Below are 17,233 nucleotides of genomic sequence, written 5' to 3'. Positions count from 1 at the left end.
TAAATTTGGAAATAAAAAAATACACATTTGCTGCACTTTTTAGTTTTACCATTTACATGAAATACTTTTTTACAGCACTTGTTCTAAATTTCAACTTCTAGTTAGACTACTGAGTATAGAAATATGGAAAACTTCAACATAAAACCATTACATCATTTATCTTACTGGAAACTGTATTTATTGTTACTTCTTGCACAAGCTAAAATTTCTTTGTCATTCAGTACTGCATTATAGATATCTGTGCAACTCATTCCAAAATTTATTTTGATTTGCAGTTCTGATTTAAAAGTATTCATATGAACTGTGTTCCTAAAGTCTGACCATGAAATTTTTCCCTGGCTAAAGGTTCTTTCTGCAAAGGCATTTGATGGAGGAATAGAACACAAGAACTGTACCAGTTTTGAAAACTTACCATTAATTTGTTTTTCTTCAGGTAGCAAGTTTAAAATAACCATCTATAATTTTAAACAAGCAGCTTGTACAAATTTGTTTGTTGTAGTGATGTTAATAGACTCTTTCATGAGGGAAAATTCTAAATTTAATTCATCAAGATCAGGTTTCATTTCAAGTTTCAAATCATGAACAACTTTCAGAATAATGTTAAAGTTTATTTCTTTCCTCGAAGACATAACACTGATCGTAAATAATATGTTTTCATATGAGAAATTAGACCAAGAGGAGAGATATTTCAGTGCCACTTCATACCGACCTAGAAACTCATTCTGAACTTGTTGCACTTTTTTCCTTTAGCCAGATCATTAAGGAGTGTCATTGTTTTGAAACCAAAAAACTTACAGTATATGATATTCTTCCTTCTGTTTCTTAAGTGGTTCCATGATAAGATACACCTCAAATGCTAACAAGTCTTTTCTTTCTAAACATACAATTGTACAATGAAATACTTTTAGAACATAACAGAAAAATTGCAAATTAGCCATCAGTTAAGAATATATTTTCATTGTTTTTTTAATATTATTAAAAAATGACTGGATTGATACAGGACAATCTTCCTCTAGTGAAGCGAAATATGACAGAATGACAGGATAGCGATTTAAAAGTGTCTCTACTGCTGGGTAAATACCATATTTACTTGCATATTAGACCCCCTTTCCCCCCACTTTTACAGCCAAAAAAAGTAAAGGGGGTCCAATCTGTGATTACCTCAAATTTTGTGCAGTGAACGCATGACTTGTAGGCTGTAAAGAACTCTAAAGAGCTATAAATTGTATATTCTACATTGTTCTTTAAAAAACTTATGAATGCATTTGAGTTATACTGGTTATTTTCGTTGGAAAGCAGTATTTCTAAATGTACATACATACATTATCCTTACAGACTGTTATGCCTTTCAGCATTCAGTCTGCAAGCCTCTGTGAATTTACTAAACGTTGCCACAATCCTCGATTTGCAACTAGTGTTGTGGCCTCATTTAGTTCTATACCTCTTATCTTTAAATCGTTAGAAACTGAGTCTAACCATCGTCATTTTGGTCTACCTCTACTTCTCTTGCTGTCCATAACAGATTCCATGATAAGACACACCTCAAATGCTAACTAGTCTTTTCTTTCTAAACATATGATTGTACAATGAAATACTTTTAGAACATAACAGAAAAAAATGCAAATTAGCCATCAGTTAAGAATATGTTTTCATTGCTGTTTTTAACATCATTAAAAAATGACTGGATTGACTTTTCTAAATGTAAAAAGTCAATAAATGGTGAACACAACTTTTAGGCCTATATAAAAAGTAAATGTAATTTGTTTTAGTTACTCATAATATCACATCATTTGTTTCATCTCATTAATTCCTCTAATGAGGTCGATATCAGGAAGGGCATACAGTCGTAAAAACTTGCTACGAAAATTCGTCTTGCTTCGTACTAGACCCTGCAGAAAACAGAGATAATACGATAACTATAGGGTCCAAACTGTGTGAAGCTATTCCCAAATGGTTTCTGGAGACGATCTCTGATATTCCCAGCTGGTGTATGTGTAGCAGAAGTCACTCCTTCTGAATAAAGCCGTGTTGTTGAAAGCGTGCCAAACCACCAGCTGATAACTAGCATATGTTATGAGTTGTATTTCCCAATGTACCGGTAATACATAGTGACTGGAAGCATTCCTTTCATAACTGCAGCTGTTGAAAGCCAGACCCTTATTTTAAGTATATTTCCTGCTTGTTCTCTACATTTATCACATTAGGATTTACCAAAACAGCTGTAAATGAGATAAAAGAGACCAAATTGTTTAGGTTAGGTATGCTATTGCCCGGATAGTGCCAAAAGTTCCACGATGAAAAGAATAAAAGTAAATAACAGGAAAGTTGGCTGCATTTATGGATATCTACAGGTGTTGAATTAATAAACTTCATTGTCTGTCTGTATTGAACCAAGATTACAACTTTTATTATAATTTGGATCCACCTTATTCAATACATAAAAACTGTTGCATAGATGAAATTACAACATATATTTCAATCAGAACTAGTTTCAACGCCCTTCTGCATCATCATCAGTTGATATAGGTTCTTGGAAAAATTGGCAATCACATAAGTTTATCTACGTCAAATTGAACACAATTTAAAACCATATTAACAACTTAAAACTGTGTTACAATTATACTGTCTCTAAGTCCATATTTTCTACAAGTCCGAGACTTGCGAGTCTTAAACCATAAATTGATGAAAACATATGCAAACCAGTTTGCTCACTTATAAAATAATGTGGATTTAAAAGAACAACAACTTGCTGCTGTTTAACATGGATTTCTTCTCGATAGTTATGTTCATCTGCAAATCATTGGCCTATGATGTAAGTAGATATGAATTCATTGAAGTATCCTGTTTAAAGCACGAATTATATTTTGTAGCCCAGAAGTATTATTATTTTAGTCAAGCCAGGGTACGTTGAAAATCGTTAGATTTCTTGTCGCACGTGAGTTTTACTGATAGCCCTTTACAAAAGTTGGCAGGTATGGTAGCGATTCTGATCACCTTAGTGATGGTGGTGCTATGTTGCTTAACCCATTCACTGCCAAACCTATATATATACAGTACGTTATTGAACGCTGTGCCTCGTCCGCCAAACCCGTGTATGTACGTTTTGATGCAGTGTGTACTTCAATCTAACAAACGTATGCGATATAGTGTCATGCTTTGAGATTCAGTGGAAATGCTGAAGCAAGTTCTGTACAACAGATATACCACTCCATTTTTGCATGTTTTGAAAGTGATCTGGTGTTATTTCAGCTTCGTTGGAGTGGAACATCTTTCCTGCTTACATGTAGCCATCATGGCATTTTGAAGTATACATTCATCTCTTGTTGACAAAGAAATTGAATGTTTCCTCTCAAATAGTGATTCTGGAGTGCTATATTTTGATAATGAAGATGGAGAATAACTAAGTGGGATATTGAACTACAAGAAAGTGCGAGACAAAGTAGTAATGATGAATCTCATGAGGAATTGTCACCCCTTCCTCAGATAAATGATTTTTTTCCCCAAATGTAAATGATTTTGATAATACTGGTTCTTGGATCAACAATTTTGTATTATATTTCAGTAATAGTATCAACGAGCAGAGTAGCCACGTGTATTAACATGCTAAGTCTATGGAGCCAAGCTCTGCACTCGGCAGGCAAGTGGGTTCGAATCCCACCATCAGCTGTCCTGAGAATGTTCTTTTGTGGTTTCTCTTTTGCACTCCCAAGCATATGCCGGAACAGCTCCTATTCATAAACCACAGCCGATTCCTTCCACTTCCTTACCCAGTTTCATTCATCATCATTCATTTCATATTCATTATCTTCTCAACTGAGGTTTACATCAGGAAGGGCATCCGGCCGTACATATATGGTGTAAAATATAATCTCACTTCATCCCCGGCCCTGTATTGGCTGCAGGGCTAAGGGGTCAATATGCATTCCATTAATTGTATCAGTAAACATGTATCTGTGAAAGTGCTTCTTCCTTTAAAAAAATGCATCCCAGATGACTCACCAGGTCATCAAACCTCGGCAGTGAAAAGGTTAAGAAAGGTTGCCAGTGTGTGTTGGTAGGATGAATACAACCAGCAATGAGGTGCATTGTCTAATTTAGTTGGGTATCTATTATTTTGGTACGTGCACTGTTGAGCCAGGTTGAGGAGCAGTATTCAGCAACAGAATAACAAAGTGGATTGAAGGACGGAAGTCGCCGCTAGATAGGGGCTTCATTCATTCCATTCCTTACCCAGTCGAATGACTGGAAACAGGCTGTGGATTTTCATTTTTTCACTGAAGGACAGAAGCATTAGCTCCCCAAGAGGTACCTGTTAGTTTGTGGAGTATGTTATTCCATGTTTTAATCTTGGCAACAACATTTGAAATGTTGGTCTTGTATGTCAGGAATCTGTCCAATGTTACTCCTTGGTGGGTCTGTCCTCTGAGTGTGATGGTTGGCTTAAAATCTGCATGTCTTGCATTGAGGGTCAAGTCGGAGACAGGATCATTGTAAGTAACTATTGAGCTTCTTCAGATCTGACTTAAATATTGATTCTGTTTCAGAGAAACTTTGATCTTGACATACCAAGGCAATGCTATCAGCATAAATGAATTTCCTGGACTTGCTTTTTGGTAGTCATGTGTGTACAATTTGAAGATAATAGGAGCTAGTAGGTAGGGACTCTCTTCGGAGACAGCCCTGCGCAGGGAATGGCACCCCTGCCTATGTGAGTCCCAGAGCACACTGACGCGATGTGTAGTATCTGGAAAGGGTCCCACTTCAGGGTTGCGAGCGAAGACCTCAACAGAATCTACAACGGAGAAGATGGACTTCGGTACGGTGGAGATTGTGGAAGAGGCAGCCCACTACTCGGGGTACACTATTCATCAGCAGCGTTTGTTTCCCATGTTAGGGGGGCTGCAAGGGCGCCTGTTCCCCATGTAAGGGGTGGCCTGAATAATTGCTGGCAGTAGTTTTAAAATGCCTTTGGGAGTGGCAACCCCAGTGCAACAATAGCCTAAAATGAGTGATGGTAATTATCAGCCTCAGAAAAGGTTAGGGCATACCCTGCTACAAGCAACGTGCAGTTCTTGTGCTGGGGAAGCTGTGATAAGTGGGCAACCAGTGGTTAATATTATGAAGGTGGGAATAATAATTGTTGTAACCCTGATGGGAAAATGAGAGAAGTTGATTGATTTTATGGAGGAAGAGAATGTTGCAACGATGGGACTGAGTGGGGTCAAGTGGAGGGAGAAGGGATTGAAGAGGATGAGTAGAGGGTTCATCCTATACTGGGGTGGAAGATGTGAGGCAAAGAATGGAGTAGGAGTGATTGTTAACAAAATCCTGGATTAAAATGTGATAGGGTAGACTACATTAGTGATAGAATGATCAAAGTATGACTGAAAACAGAAGGAGTGAAAGATTTTATCCAAGTTTATGCACCTCAAACTGGAAACAGGGAGGAAAATATGGAGGAGTTCTTGGAGACACTCGAGGAAGTAATCACCAATGTAGAAGTAATAGTCATGGGAGACCTCAATGCACAGCTTGGAAATGACAGAATTAGTAAAGAAGTGATTAGAAAGAAACAGCAGGGAGATAAGTTGATTGATTTTTGTGAGAGAAATGAAATGATTGTGGGCAACACTTGGTTTAGAATAGTAAAAAGATCACTAGATATGGCTGGAGTGAAAGAAGGACAAAAACAGACATTGATTATTTTTTGGTTGAGAAAATAAATCGTAAACTGTTAATGAATGTAACAGCAGTACCAGGTGAGGCGTTTGATGGAAACTACAGAGTAGTGTTAGCAAAATTGAAAAATAGGTAAAATTATGAGATTAGAGAAACAAGACAGAAAAAAATAAAAGTTTGGAAATTGAAAGATGAAAGAACTCGGGAGAAATTTCAAGAGGAATTAAAACAGCACATCCCTACATCAGAAATAGAAAGTGTAGAAGAAGAAGGGACCAAATTTAAAAACACATTTGTAAACTGTGCAGAAAAGATTTGTGACAGAACTTCGGCGAGAGTGAAGGAAAAGGAGACACCTTGGTGGAATGAAAAGGTGAAGGAGGTCGTTAAACAAAACAAAAAAGCATGGCAAGAACGAAAGAGAGATAGGAAAGAAGGAAGTAAAATTAAGTATCAAGAAATTTAAGTGTAAAAAAAGTGGTAAATGAGGAAAAGGAAAAATGTTGGGAAAGATTCACACAAGAGTTGGAAAAGGATATTGTATGGATTGATAAAAAATAAGAGAAAAGAAAAAATTCACACAAAACAAATGAAGAAAGAAAGTGGAAATGTAATAACAGGCCCAGAGGATGTAGAGAATAGGTTGAAAGACTATTTTGATAAACTTTTGAATGTGAGAAATGATGCAGAAGAGAGTGTAGTGGTAAATGAGGATTATCCAGAAATGGAGAGTGATATTGCAAAGCAGAGGTGGAAATGGCTGTTAAACAAATGAAATCAGGAAAAGTAGCAGGGATGGATGAAATATGTATGGAAATGATAAAGGCAGCAGGACCTATTGGTCTACATTGGTTATATAGGCTGCTAAGGTGTATATGGAGGAAAGAGCTGTTACCCTATGATTGGCGTAAAGGTGTAATAATACCAGTATTTAAGAAAGGTGTCAGGAAGGTACAATGTATGTGACAATTATCGAAGAATTAGACTGTTGTCACAAGTAGCCAAAATACAAAATATTGGAGAGAATAATAGAAAGAAGGATGAGAGGAAGGGTGGAAATTTAGAACAAGTGCAGTATGGATTTTGACAGGACAGGTCAATGATAGACCCTATACCATGAGATTACTGATGGAAAAACAGTGGGAATATGGAAAAGATCTGGTGATGATATTCCTTGATCTAGGGAAGGCATACGATAGTGTTAGTAGAGAGAAGGTGTGGAAAATCCAAGAAAGAAAAGAATGTGGAAGGCAATCAAGGGAACTAGTGAAAGCAGTGTATAAGAATTGTTTCAGTAGTGTCCAGACTCCAGTGGGGAGAACAGATTGGTTTAGAAACTAAACTGGACTAAGTCAGGGAAGTTTATTGTTTCCACTGATGTTTATAATTGTTATGGATGAAATTCTAAAGAAAACAAAAGCAAGATACGGAGGGGATGTGATCATATTGTTGTTTGCAGATTACATAGTGATCTGGGGAGTCAACAATACAGAAGTGCGAATCCAGCTAGAGGCTTTAAATTATAATATTACAAAATATGGTATGAAAATCAGTGTGGAGAATAGCAAACAAGTGGTGATAACAAGAGGAGAAAGAGAAGGAAAAGGAGTTGTTAGTATCAGGGGACAAAACCTTGAGGTTGTTGAATACTTCAAATATTTGGGAAGTGAAATAATGCAAAATGCAAGGTTGGATAAGGAAATCAGCAGAAGGGTACAAGTGGGAAATACATTCTACCAGAATTTAAGGAGCCTGGTATGGAAAGTTACAAAGAAGCTATGGAATTAACATTCAAGGATAAAAGGAATGGAAGTGGAATGACTGAAGATTAAAACATTGGATGGACAGTTAGTAAGTGAGCCTGAAAAAAGTTAAGGAACGATGGAAAGAGTACATAGAATGGTTATATGATTGGAACAGCAGACCAGACAAGAGTAGTATAAATTTGGAGAAGGAAAATAAATGAAGATCAGATTGGGTTCAGTATATTAGAAGGGGAAATAGAGGCAACTATTAGGGAAATGAAGAATGGTAAAGCAGTTGGTATTACACCCGTCCATTGCCCGGGGATATAGAAGGTTCGTAGGTTCTTGTGATAAGCCTCAGCTAAAGTCAGTTGTGACGCATAATTCTCCACCCAGGGCATGGACATCCAACTACTGTTTATGCAGTTGGACTAGCATTTGGCGCAAGACGTTCATGATTATGGTAATAATAGTATTCAATAAACTTCGTAAGGCTAAATATATCTCATTTAAATAAGGAAGACGGAATGTTAGTTTCTTGGAAGGACCTTTTTCCAATTTAATGAAATCAAAACCTAACTTAATACAATAATAATACATTGTATGATGATTGGATAATAGCTAGATAGACGAACGAAAATCTCTGTTGGCTAAACACTTAAAAAACATCATTATTTAAACCTTGTTTGAAAATACTAACTTGATGGAAACGAATATGGAACTTGCTGAAGGCAAATCATCATTATTTATCATTAATTGTCCGCCCGCAATAAATAATAGGATCGAATAAAACTTCATTCAAAAAAAAAAAAATTTATAAACTACACTTGCTTTTATCTTCACTTATCCAAGATTTCATTTCAAAGTACCCTACATTTATCCATTATCTCAGAAATTACCTAATTGCTAACCAACTTGAGTTCTCTAATGGTGACCAGTTTCAATATCAATATCCATAAAGTGCACACAGTGTAGGAAAACCCACATAATAATTGGATCTCGTATCGACATAACTCAATCAACAACAGCATGTCCCAGGAATCCGTATCAGCCACCTAAATAGAACACAATATCTAGCCGCTACAAAATCAATAATGATCCCAAAGAATGATTAACAGTAACTGCTTCCACCGGCACTGCCCTCCTGAAAGAAAATCTTGGAAGGCACACTATCTACGGGAAACACACTATAAGCAACTACGCAAGAATACAATCTACTACCAGGTGACAATAATTCAATAAATACGACCTTCTACTTCACACATATTATGCTTATTAAATGTTGAAGACGTCTAATTAGTGACCATTTCCTCAAATTACATGGTATCTGCATCGTATCCCGTCGCGAAACAGTGTTTCGATGATCATATAACAATCCCTACGCTCGACCTTCGGACATCTTACACCACCAAAAATAACGACACAATTGCTTGCCTATTCTGGGTTCTTAATTGTATGACGAGCGCTTAAATCCATCTCTAAATCTCAAATAATTATTTATCACACTCCCATTATCTATTTTTCAACGAGACACTTACCATAACAATATTAATTCATCATAAAACACTTTATGGACAACCCTGTCCTTATTATTCACCATATTCAAGCACATCATACATATTCACACATTACTTACCCAAGAGAATTCACAAGCATTCCCGAAGAATCTCTTTTATCATCACCAAAGTATCACAATCAACGCAACACTAATTTCACGAAACAATCGCCACTACGCAATAAACACGTATTGTATTATCATGCAGAAGACCTTTTACAAATAACTATTAAAATAAAGTCACCTCACGAACGTGCAACACAAGTATGGTTCACTAATGAAGACACCGCATTCCTCCATTCACCGTAAACATGAAGAAGATTCCGAGTAACTCGCGGTAAGACACGTATTTACAAGCTAAATCTTGCGTATAATAGATGATCTTAATATTACAACCTCGGACATAACCGTAATCACAAGTAACCGGGCACTAAATGATAGTCGCATTAGGTCACTCAAGTTGTTTAAATTTACGTCACTTCATTATGAAAGAAAAAATACATTCTACTCTACAGCTATGCAACTACAAGAAAATAGGGTAAAGAAAATGAAATCTTGGTACTTATCAGTGAAGATTATGTGATACCGCTCTCAGTCCTTTGCTCCATTGGTCATAGTTTTGGCCCTCACTTCGGCATTATCTCCCAGGCCTGTTAGGATATCGGAATGTTTAAGCACTCATATTCATTTCCATCATTACATCATGGAAAAATCTTCATACATTTTTGAGTCCATGGACCTGAAACTTAGGAAAACAAAATTAACACAGTGACACAGGTGTTTTACAATATCTCACAGTTATTTCCGAAACTTTCCTTATTCAGTATTAAAACCTCAGATCGCTATTCGACACAGTAATTATTTTATATATCACGTTCTCTAATACTTCTCTTAGGTTCTGCGAACGTAGACGTTCCCTTTAAAGACGTGCTAATTACTGTCCGTTCAACCTTCAATCTCCGTTTTTATATGCCATACCATTACTCATAAAACAAAAGTTCATTACCATTGTTATGCTAATAATATCGGTCTGCATTCCATACGTTAGGCTCAACTCACTGACTTGTAACCTCTCTTCCATCTGTTTATGACAGTTCGAATGTGAATTCCAAGATAACGTGATCCCATCTGACTGGAAAGATGTACAAAGGAACACTTCACCATTGTCTTTATGACGTATGTAATCGACCTAACCTCTTCAGCGCCGCCTTGATCCTGTAACATATGGCATCAATTCATGGCCTCCTTCATGACACCGCTGGACCTGAATATCACATAGTCGACTTACTTCTTAATACTGTTGAGAATGAAAAATTATTTTGCTAATCTCTGCTCACATATAAGATAATATTTCGTGACTGTAAGCGTGCGGTGACCACGGGGTTTTGAGCTTAGGAATTTCATTCCTCATCTTATATCCATCCAATTTCCTGTCTGAATGGGCGAGTTATTCTAGATATTTGACCCAGCTGGATGTATTTCCGAGTAATTCCTGTTAACCATTCCTTTAGCATGACCTTCAATGGCTCAACAGCTGACTCACTTGCCATTGGACGGTCATAGTATAGATGAAATACCAGCTGAACCACTCAAAGTACTGCAGGGAAAAGGAAAAGATATATTTGTAAAACTTTGTCAAGAAATATACTTAAAAGGGAAATGGCCAAAAGATTTTCTGGAAAATATAATAATACTAATAGAAAAAAGGAAAAATAGTAAGAAATGTGAAGAATACAGGACGCTAAGTTTAATTTCTCATGCAGCTAAAATACTTTTAAGAGCAATAAACAGAAGGATTTACAGACGAATGGAGAATTATATTGGTGAAGAACAATATGGATTTAGGCATGGAGTAGGCACAAGGGATGCCATTGGTTTACTGAAAGTCATAGGAGAATGGTGCATAGAGAATAGAAAAGTATACACAATCTTTGTAGACTTAGAGAAGGCAATTGACAAAGTGAGGTGGGATAAGCTCTTGGAGATACTTAAAAAACATGGAGTGGAATGGAGAGAGAGAGAAGACTGATCAAGGAATTATATTACAACCAAACATCAAGAGTGAGAAGAAGAGGAGAATTAACAGAAAAATCAGACTAGAAAAAGGTGTTAGACAGGGTTGCTGCTTATCACCAACTTTGTTTAATATTTACTTGGAGGAAATTATTTGTGAATGCTTGGAGGTAAGAGAATTTAATGTATAAGATTTGCTGATGATATGGCAGTAATAGCTGAAAATGTGAAGGACCTCCACAAAATGCTGAGAGAATTAAACAAAAAGTGTGAAGAGTATGGAATGAGCATAAACAGAAAGAAAACCAAATTCATGATACTTGGAGGTAAAGGTGAAAAAGCGACAATCAAGATAGGGGGAGAAATTATTGAACAGGTGAATAAGTTTAAGTATCTTGGAAGTACTGTGACTGAAGACCTTCACTCTATAACAGACATAAAAGCTCGAATTGCCTTAGCCAAGGAAAGCTTCAACAAGAAGAAAAAACCATTTTGTGGCCCACTAGAGAAAGATCTGAGGAAGAGACTTGCAAGGTGTTACATATGGAGTATAGCTCTATATGGTGCTGAAACATGGGCATTAAGGAAGGAAGAACAGAGAAGAATAGAGGCATTTGAGATGTGGATTTGGCAAAGAATTGAAGGAGTAAAGTGGGAAGATAAAATATCAAATGAGGAAATTCTGAAGAGAGTGGGAGAAGTGAGGAGCATGCTGACCGTAATCCAAAATAGGAAGAAAAATTGGATAGGGCATAATCTAAGATACAACACTTTACTATGAGTAGCAATTGAAGGGATGATAAAAGGAAAACGAGGAAGGGGAAGGAGACGATACCAGTTATTAGACAGCATTAGAAAAAGAAAGGAAGATTATGCAGAAGTGAAGAGAAGGGCACAAGATCGAGAGATATGGAGGTCACAGCCATGACTGGGCAGAACAACCTATGATGATGATGATGATGATGATGATGATGATGATGATGATGATGTATGGAAAAGAGAAGTTCCTATGAAATGTAAAGAAATAATTTACAAGTTGTACTATACCCTTATATTAACATATGCATCAGAGACTTGGACTTTGACAGCAAGAAATGGGAGTAAAATCCAGGCCAGTGAGATGAAGTTCCTGAGGAGTATGGTAGGGAAGACAAGGAGAGACAGAGTAAGAAATGTTGAGATCAGAAAACAGATAGGGGTAGAAAAACTGAGTGATAGGATGGAGAAGAATAAATTGAGATGGTTTGGACATGTTATGAGGATGGAGGAGGGAAGGATACCAAAACAAGTGTTGGAGGTCAAGATACGAGGCGGATCAAATATAAGCGGGTATTATTTTTTAAAATTTATTGCATCAACCAAAAAAAAAAAAAAAAAAATGCACATATAGAGATCACTTTTCTTTATAGTGTTCTGCCTTCGATACACATTTTCTCTATCGAATTGGTAAGTTTTTGATGCCATTGTGATAGAAAGAAGAGGGACATGTGCGGAGCCAGTTGCGCATGAACACTTCTACACTTGCATCATCATCATCATCAAACCACTGTCTTGCTAGATTTTATTTGAGTGGTCCAAACAAATGATAGTCGCAGGGTAATAAATCTGGTCTGTAGGGAGGGTGTTCCAGAGGTGTCCAGTGAATTTCCTTCCGTTTTTCCCGTGTTAAAGCGGCAGTATGCGGCCTTGCATTGTCATGGAGAAGAATGATGTTTCGGATCGGTTGCCGGCGTTGCTTGTTGCGATACGCAGCTTTGCTTCATCCGAAAGGCAACAGTAATAGGGTGCATTAATTGCCCTTTGTTCGTGAGGAAAATCACCAGAAAAACTCCCGCAGAGTCCCAGAAAACTGTTGCAAGCACCTTTCCAGCAGATGGGCGTATTTTGGCCTTGACCGGACCTACTTCGTCTCTTCGCCGCCACTCCATGCTGGCTTGCCTTGACTCTGGGGTGTAATGATGCACCCAAGTTTCATCACAAGTCACAATAAGACGCAAGAAATCCCCTCCTTCCTCCTCGTAGCGACACAGTAGTCTCTGACAAACTTCATGGCATAAAGTTTTTTTGTTCCTAGTTGAGGAGACAAGGAACCCACGTGGCAGACAATTTTCTGAAATGGAGTTCATTTCAGATGATGGTTTGAACACTTCTGTAACTTATTCCTACGGTTAAAACAATTTGCAAAATTTTTATTCGCCGATCTTCACCAGTAATATCACAAATGGCAACAATATCGTCTGTAGTGATGCTTGTCTGCGGTCTCCTTTCTTGAGGTTCATTTTCCACAGCTTCTCTTTCTGCCACAAATTTTTTAGCCCACCCATAAACTTGAGTCTGCGAAAGTGTTTCTTCCCCAAACTGTGCATGGAGCCGTCACAAAATTTCGGAAGGTTTGGTGCACTCTTCTGTGAGAAATTTGATAATGATGCGTTGCGCAACAGATGTGTGAACCTCTTGCTCACTAATGGCATTCTGAATCAGCCCAACTCTCCACCTTAGTTCGCGCGCAAACCCCTTCTCCAGACACCCCCACTAATATCTTGGCAAAGCCCTGCCTCAGAATTATTACTAACAGCAGCGGTACATTCAAATTCCCATTTATATTTGATTTGCCTTTGTAGAAAGAGAGCAAGAGGGAGTCCCAGAGCAAAATGGTTGGACTCTGTCAAGAACAGTATAAGAAAAAGAAGACTGGACTGGAAAGGACTGGTGGAAGGAGAGGCAACTGTGGATAAGTGCCAATAACACCCCGACCTGGCAGGAGCTGGACAAGGGGAAGTGGAAATGATGATGATGAGGAGGAGCTAACATAGACCCTTGCAGAAGTCCATCATTTAACTTATGTATTTTGCTCTTTGAATCCTCAGCATAGACCTTGGAATACCTATTAGCATGTTAATTATAAGATTAGTGAGCTTCAAACAAGAAATGACACTGATGAATTTGACAAGAAGACCTTCACGTCAAACTGTGCCATAAGAAACTGAGAGATCAAAAGAGTTTACGAGTTTCTTCTCAAAACCATTTTCACCGAGCAAATTGGCCATGCGATTAGGGGGGCGCAGCTCTGAGCTTGCATCCGAGAGATACTGGGTTCGAACTCCCCTGTCGGCAGCCCTGAGGATGTTTTTTTCCGTGGTTTCCCTTTTTCCCTCCAGCCAAATGGTGGAGCTTACCTTAATTAAGGCCACGGCTGCTTCCTTCCCACTCCCAGCCCCTTCCTGTCCCATTGTTGTCAGTGCGGCATAAAGTAAATTGAAAAATGATATTTATAACTTTTCATGCTCGAGGATTGGGAGCCAGAAGGGTAAACTGTAATAGTTTCTACTCAAGTTTACAACACAGGGTTCGAAGAAATGTTGTATATACGCCTTGGCATTACTCAACGGAGATACATGAGAATCCACTCGTAGGTGTGAAGGTTCTATTAGGCATCGGTTTGAGTCCATAATAATTATCAGTGTGTTAATATCATCATTATGGAATTTCATGACTTCATGACTGTTCTGATTTAATGATCAAGTTATCCAAAGAAATATAATTGACAGTAATAAAAAGAAATTTTACAACATAGGTGGGAATATAGTAAGTATTGAATATGATAAATGTCATAGTTTTTACCATAAATTAAAATTCTCTTACCGGGCGAGTTGGCCGTGCGCGTAGAGGCGCGCGGCTGTGAGCTTGCATCCGGGAGATAGTAGGTTCGAATCCCACTATCGGCAGCCCTGAAAATGGTTTTCCGTGGTTTCCCATTTTCACACCAGGCAAATGCTGGGGCTGTACCTTAATTAAGGCCATGGCCGCTTTCTTCCAACTCCTAGGCCACCAGATTTAGTTTATGCGCCCAGCACTGCGTGCGTACTAACCCTTCTGAAAGTAAAACCCTACATGCATTTATACACTTGCCCATGTAACGTGCTGCATATGAAGTTACAGAAATTATATTTTGGTACTGAATTTCATGTTTGTGAGTTACATTCATAATTGCCTGTGAACATTTTGTAGCATTTGCATTTACAATAACTTTCACTTCTCCCACAAATAACTTCAGAACTATACTATCGCCATAACTAAGCACTTTTATCAGAACCATAAACGCACGTTGTCCTTTTTTTATCAGTTGTTTCATCACAAGGAATTGAATATCTCATCTTTCACAGCTTATTTTAATATTTCCTTTTCTTTGATGATTCAAGGAACAGTACTGTACCTTCCCATAGTCTTCCAGCTTAAAAAATCAATAGGCCTAATATTAGAAGACTATTTAACACCATTTAAATTAGTTAAATTATTAAATTTATAATTTGAAGTAAATGAGAGGTCCGGCAATTTGTTCATCCACTCTCTCAGCTTCAGAGGATCAATTTTTTCCAATGGAATATTGGCCTTGATGAAAGCTCGAGTTGTAGATAAAATGAATGTTTCTTTATCATATTTTGCTCTCTTTGCCACTGCACTAGCATTTGTGAGAGTAACCTGTCTTCTGCAAAAACATAACAAATTAATTAGATATATGAAATTCACTATGTTTTGTAAGTTCCAATTTTTTTTAAAAAAGATTGGAGTTTGCATCATCATCATCCTCCTCCTTTCCCCTTATCCAACTCCTGCCAGATCAGTTCATTTATGGCACTTCTTGACTTTCCTCTGTCCTTCCACCATTCCTCCTCCATCATTTTGTCCCAGTCCAGGTTTCTTCTTCTTGCACTCCTCTTTATTGAATTGGTCTACCTTGTTCTTGTGCCACTGAATTTCACAAGTAGTTTAATTTCAAACCCTCATGCAGTTTATTTACCATTTGTTCACTCTTTCAACCATGATTCTCTCCTAATCCTGTTTCTCATCTCACCAAATTTTGGGATCCAAAACATTTCCTTTTGTATTCAGCAGATATTCAAAATATTCCCTTTGCTTCCTTAAGATCCAAAATAATTGTATTTCTTTTTCTCCACCATGTTTCTGGGATTTTTAATTAGACTGTTACATTCTTTCTTCTTTTCAGAAGGTGGAATAACGTCTCAAAAAACGGAACTTCCTACTGTACCAGTACCTGAAAGTCCAGCTGAAGAAAATTCATTAGAGTTCAAATTACTCTTCAAAGATCGGAAGAAACCTTTATTACTAAGAATTAAAAACGACCAAAACATGAAGCTGTTGATGATAAAATGTGCTGAAGAGTTAGAACTTCCCCTTGATAGTTTAAAATTTGCATTTGATGGGGAGCCGTTAGATCCCTCTGCAACACCATCTGATTTGGATATGGAAGGTGGTGAATGCATTGAGGTTTCTACGAGTAAATGAGACAGTGTGGTGGAAATAGTACCATACCAATAATTTAATGTGAAATCTCATGTTCAGGTGTGTACGTAATTGATTGATAATAGTTTTTTATATTTTTTATTATGCTGCTGTTGCAATTAACTCTCTGTTCATTCTATTGTAGAGAAAAGTTATCATTTCTGGGATTATGGTGGAATGTACTTTCCTGTTGAACTGAAACAGCCAATCTCCCACTAGTATATTCTCTCTCTCTCTCTCTCTCTCTCTCTCTCTCTCTCTCTCCTGGACACTTTATATAGACACCTTCCTTTCTTATCGAAAATAATCGTTGTGACTTAACTGGACCCATTGATTGCTTGAGTTAAATGTTAAACACATGGCAAAACTCATGTCTGTTTGTTAGTATAGTTCCAGATTTTCAGCTCTGGTTGAATAGCTTATTCCTTTTTACGGTGCACTGTCTGAGAATGTAAAATAATATTTTGGATGGACTCTTCTGTTGCATTAAACTAGATAAAAAGCAACATTTGTGGGAAACAGTCCAAGAAATCAACAGGCTGACAAATAATTATGAGGACTGGAGGCACATCCTTTTGTATACAGAATCAAGCTTTTTTAGCATCATGTGGCTGTTATCCCTTTGAGCTGTGGTGAAATAATGGTAGGAGGGCCTGAATGGCTACAGCTTATAGGAGAAAAATAGCCTTCCAACTTTGATGAAGATGAAGCAGATGAAAGTATAGTTCCAACTGAAAAGAAGGAAACTGCAGAGAATAATCTGACCCTGTATGATAAACCTAGAAATGTTTAGGAGTTTTACTTTTTCTCAGATGGTGAGATTTATCAGATGGATGAGAGATTAATCAATAATACAAAGTACACACTTTGAGGAATTCAGGTTCCCAGAAATTTAAAAAACTGAAACTACATAAATTGACATTAATTCCTCAAGATGATG

The 17,233-nt window shown here is 37.4% G+C and overlaps 1 protein-coding gene across 1 annotated transcript in view; it reads left to right on the top strand.

The window, feature by feature from the left end:
* Positions 1-16,986, top strand: part of LOC136856762 (DNA repair protein Rad60) — a 131,927-nt gene extending 114,941 nt beyond the window's left edge. The window contains exon 7 of the mRNA XM_067134854.2: positions 15,998-16,986. Coding sequence (XP_066990955.2) covers positions 15,998-16,296 — 299 coding nt within the window. The 3' untranslated portion in view covers positions 16,297-16,986. The remainder of the gene's footprint in view (positions 1-15,997) is intronic.
* Positions 16,987-17,233: the final 247 nt, after the last annotated feature.

The sequence above is a fragment of the Anabrus simplex genome, chromosome 1 (genome assembly GCF_040414725.1).
Source record: "Anabrus simplex isolate iqAnaSimp1 chromosome 1, ASM4041472v1, whole genome shotgun sequence".
NCBI classification, from domain to species: Eukaryota; Metazoa; Arthropoda; class Insecta; order Orthoptera; family Tettigoniidae; genus Anabrus; species Anabrus simplex.
Note: the sequence above shows the minus strand (reverse complement) of the source record. Positions and strands in the feature narration are given on the sequence as shown.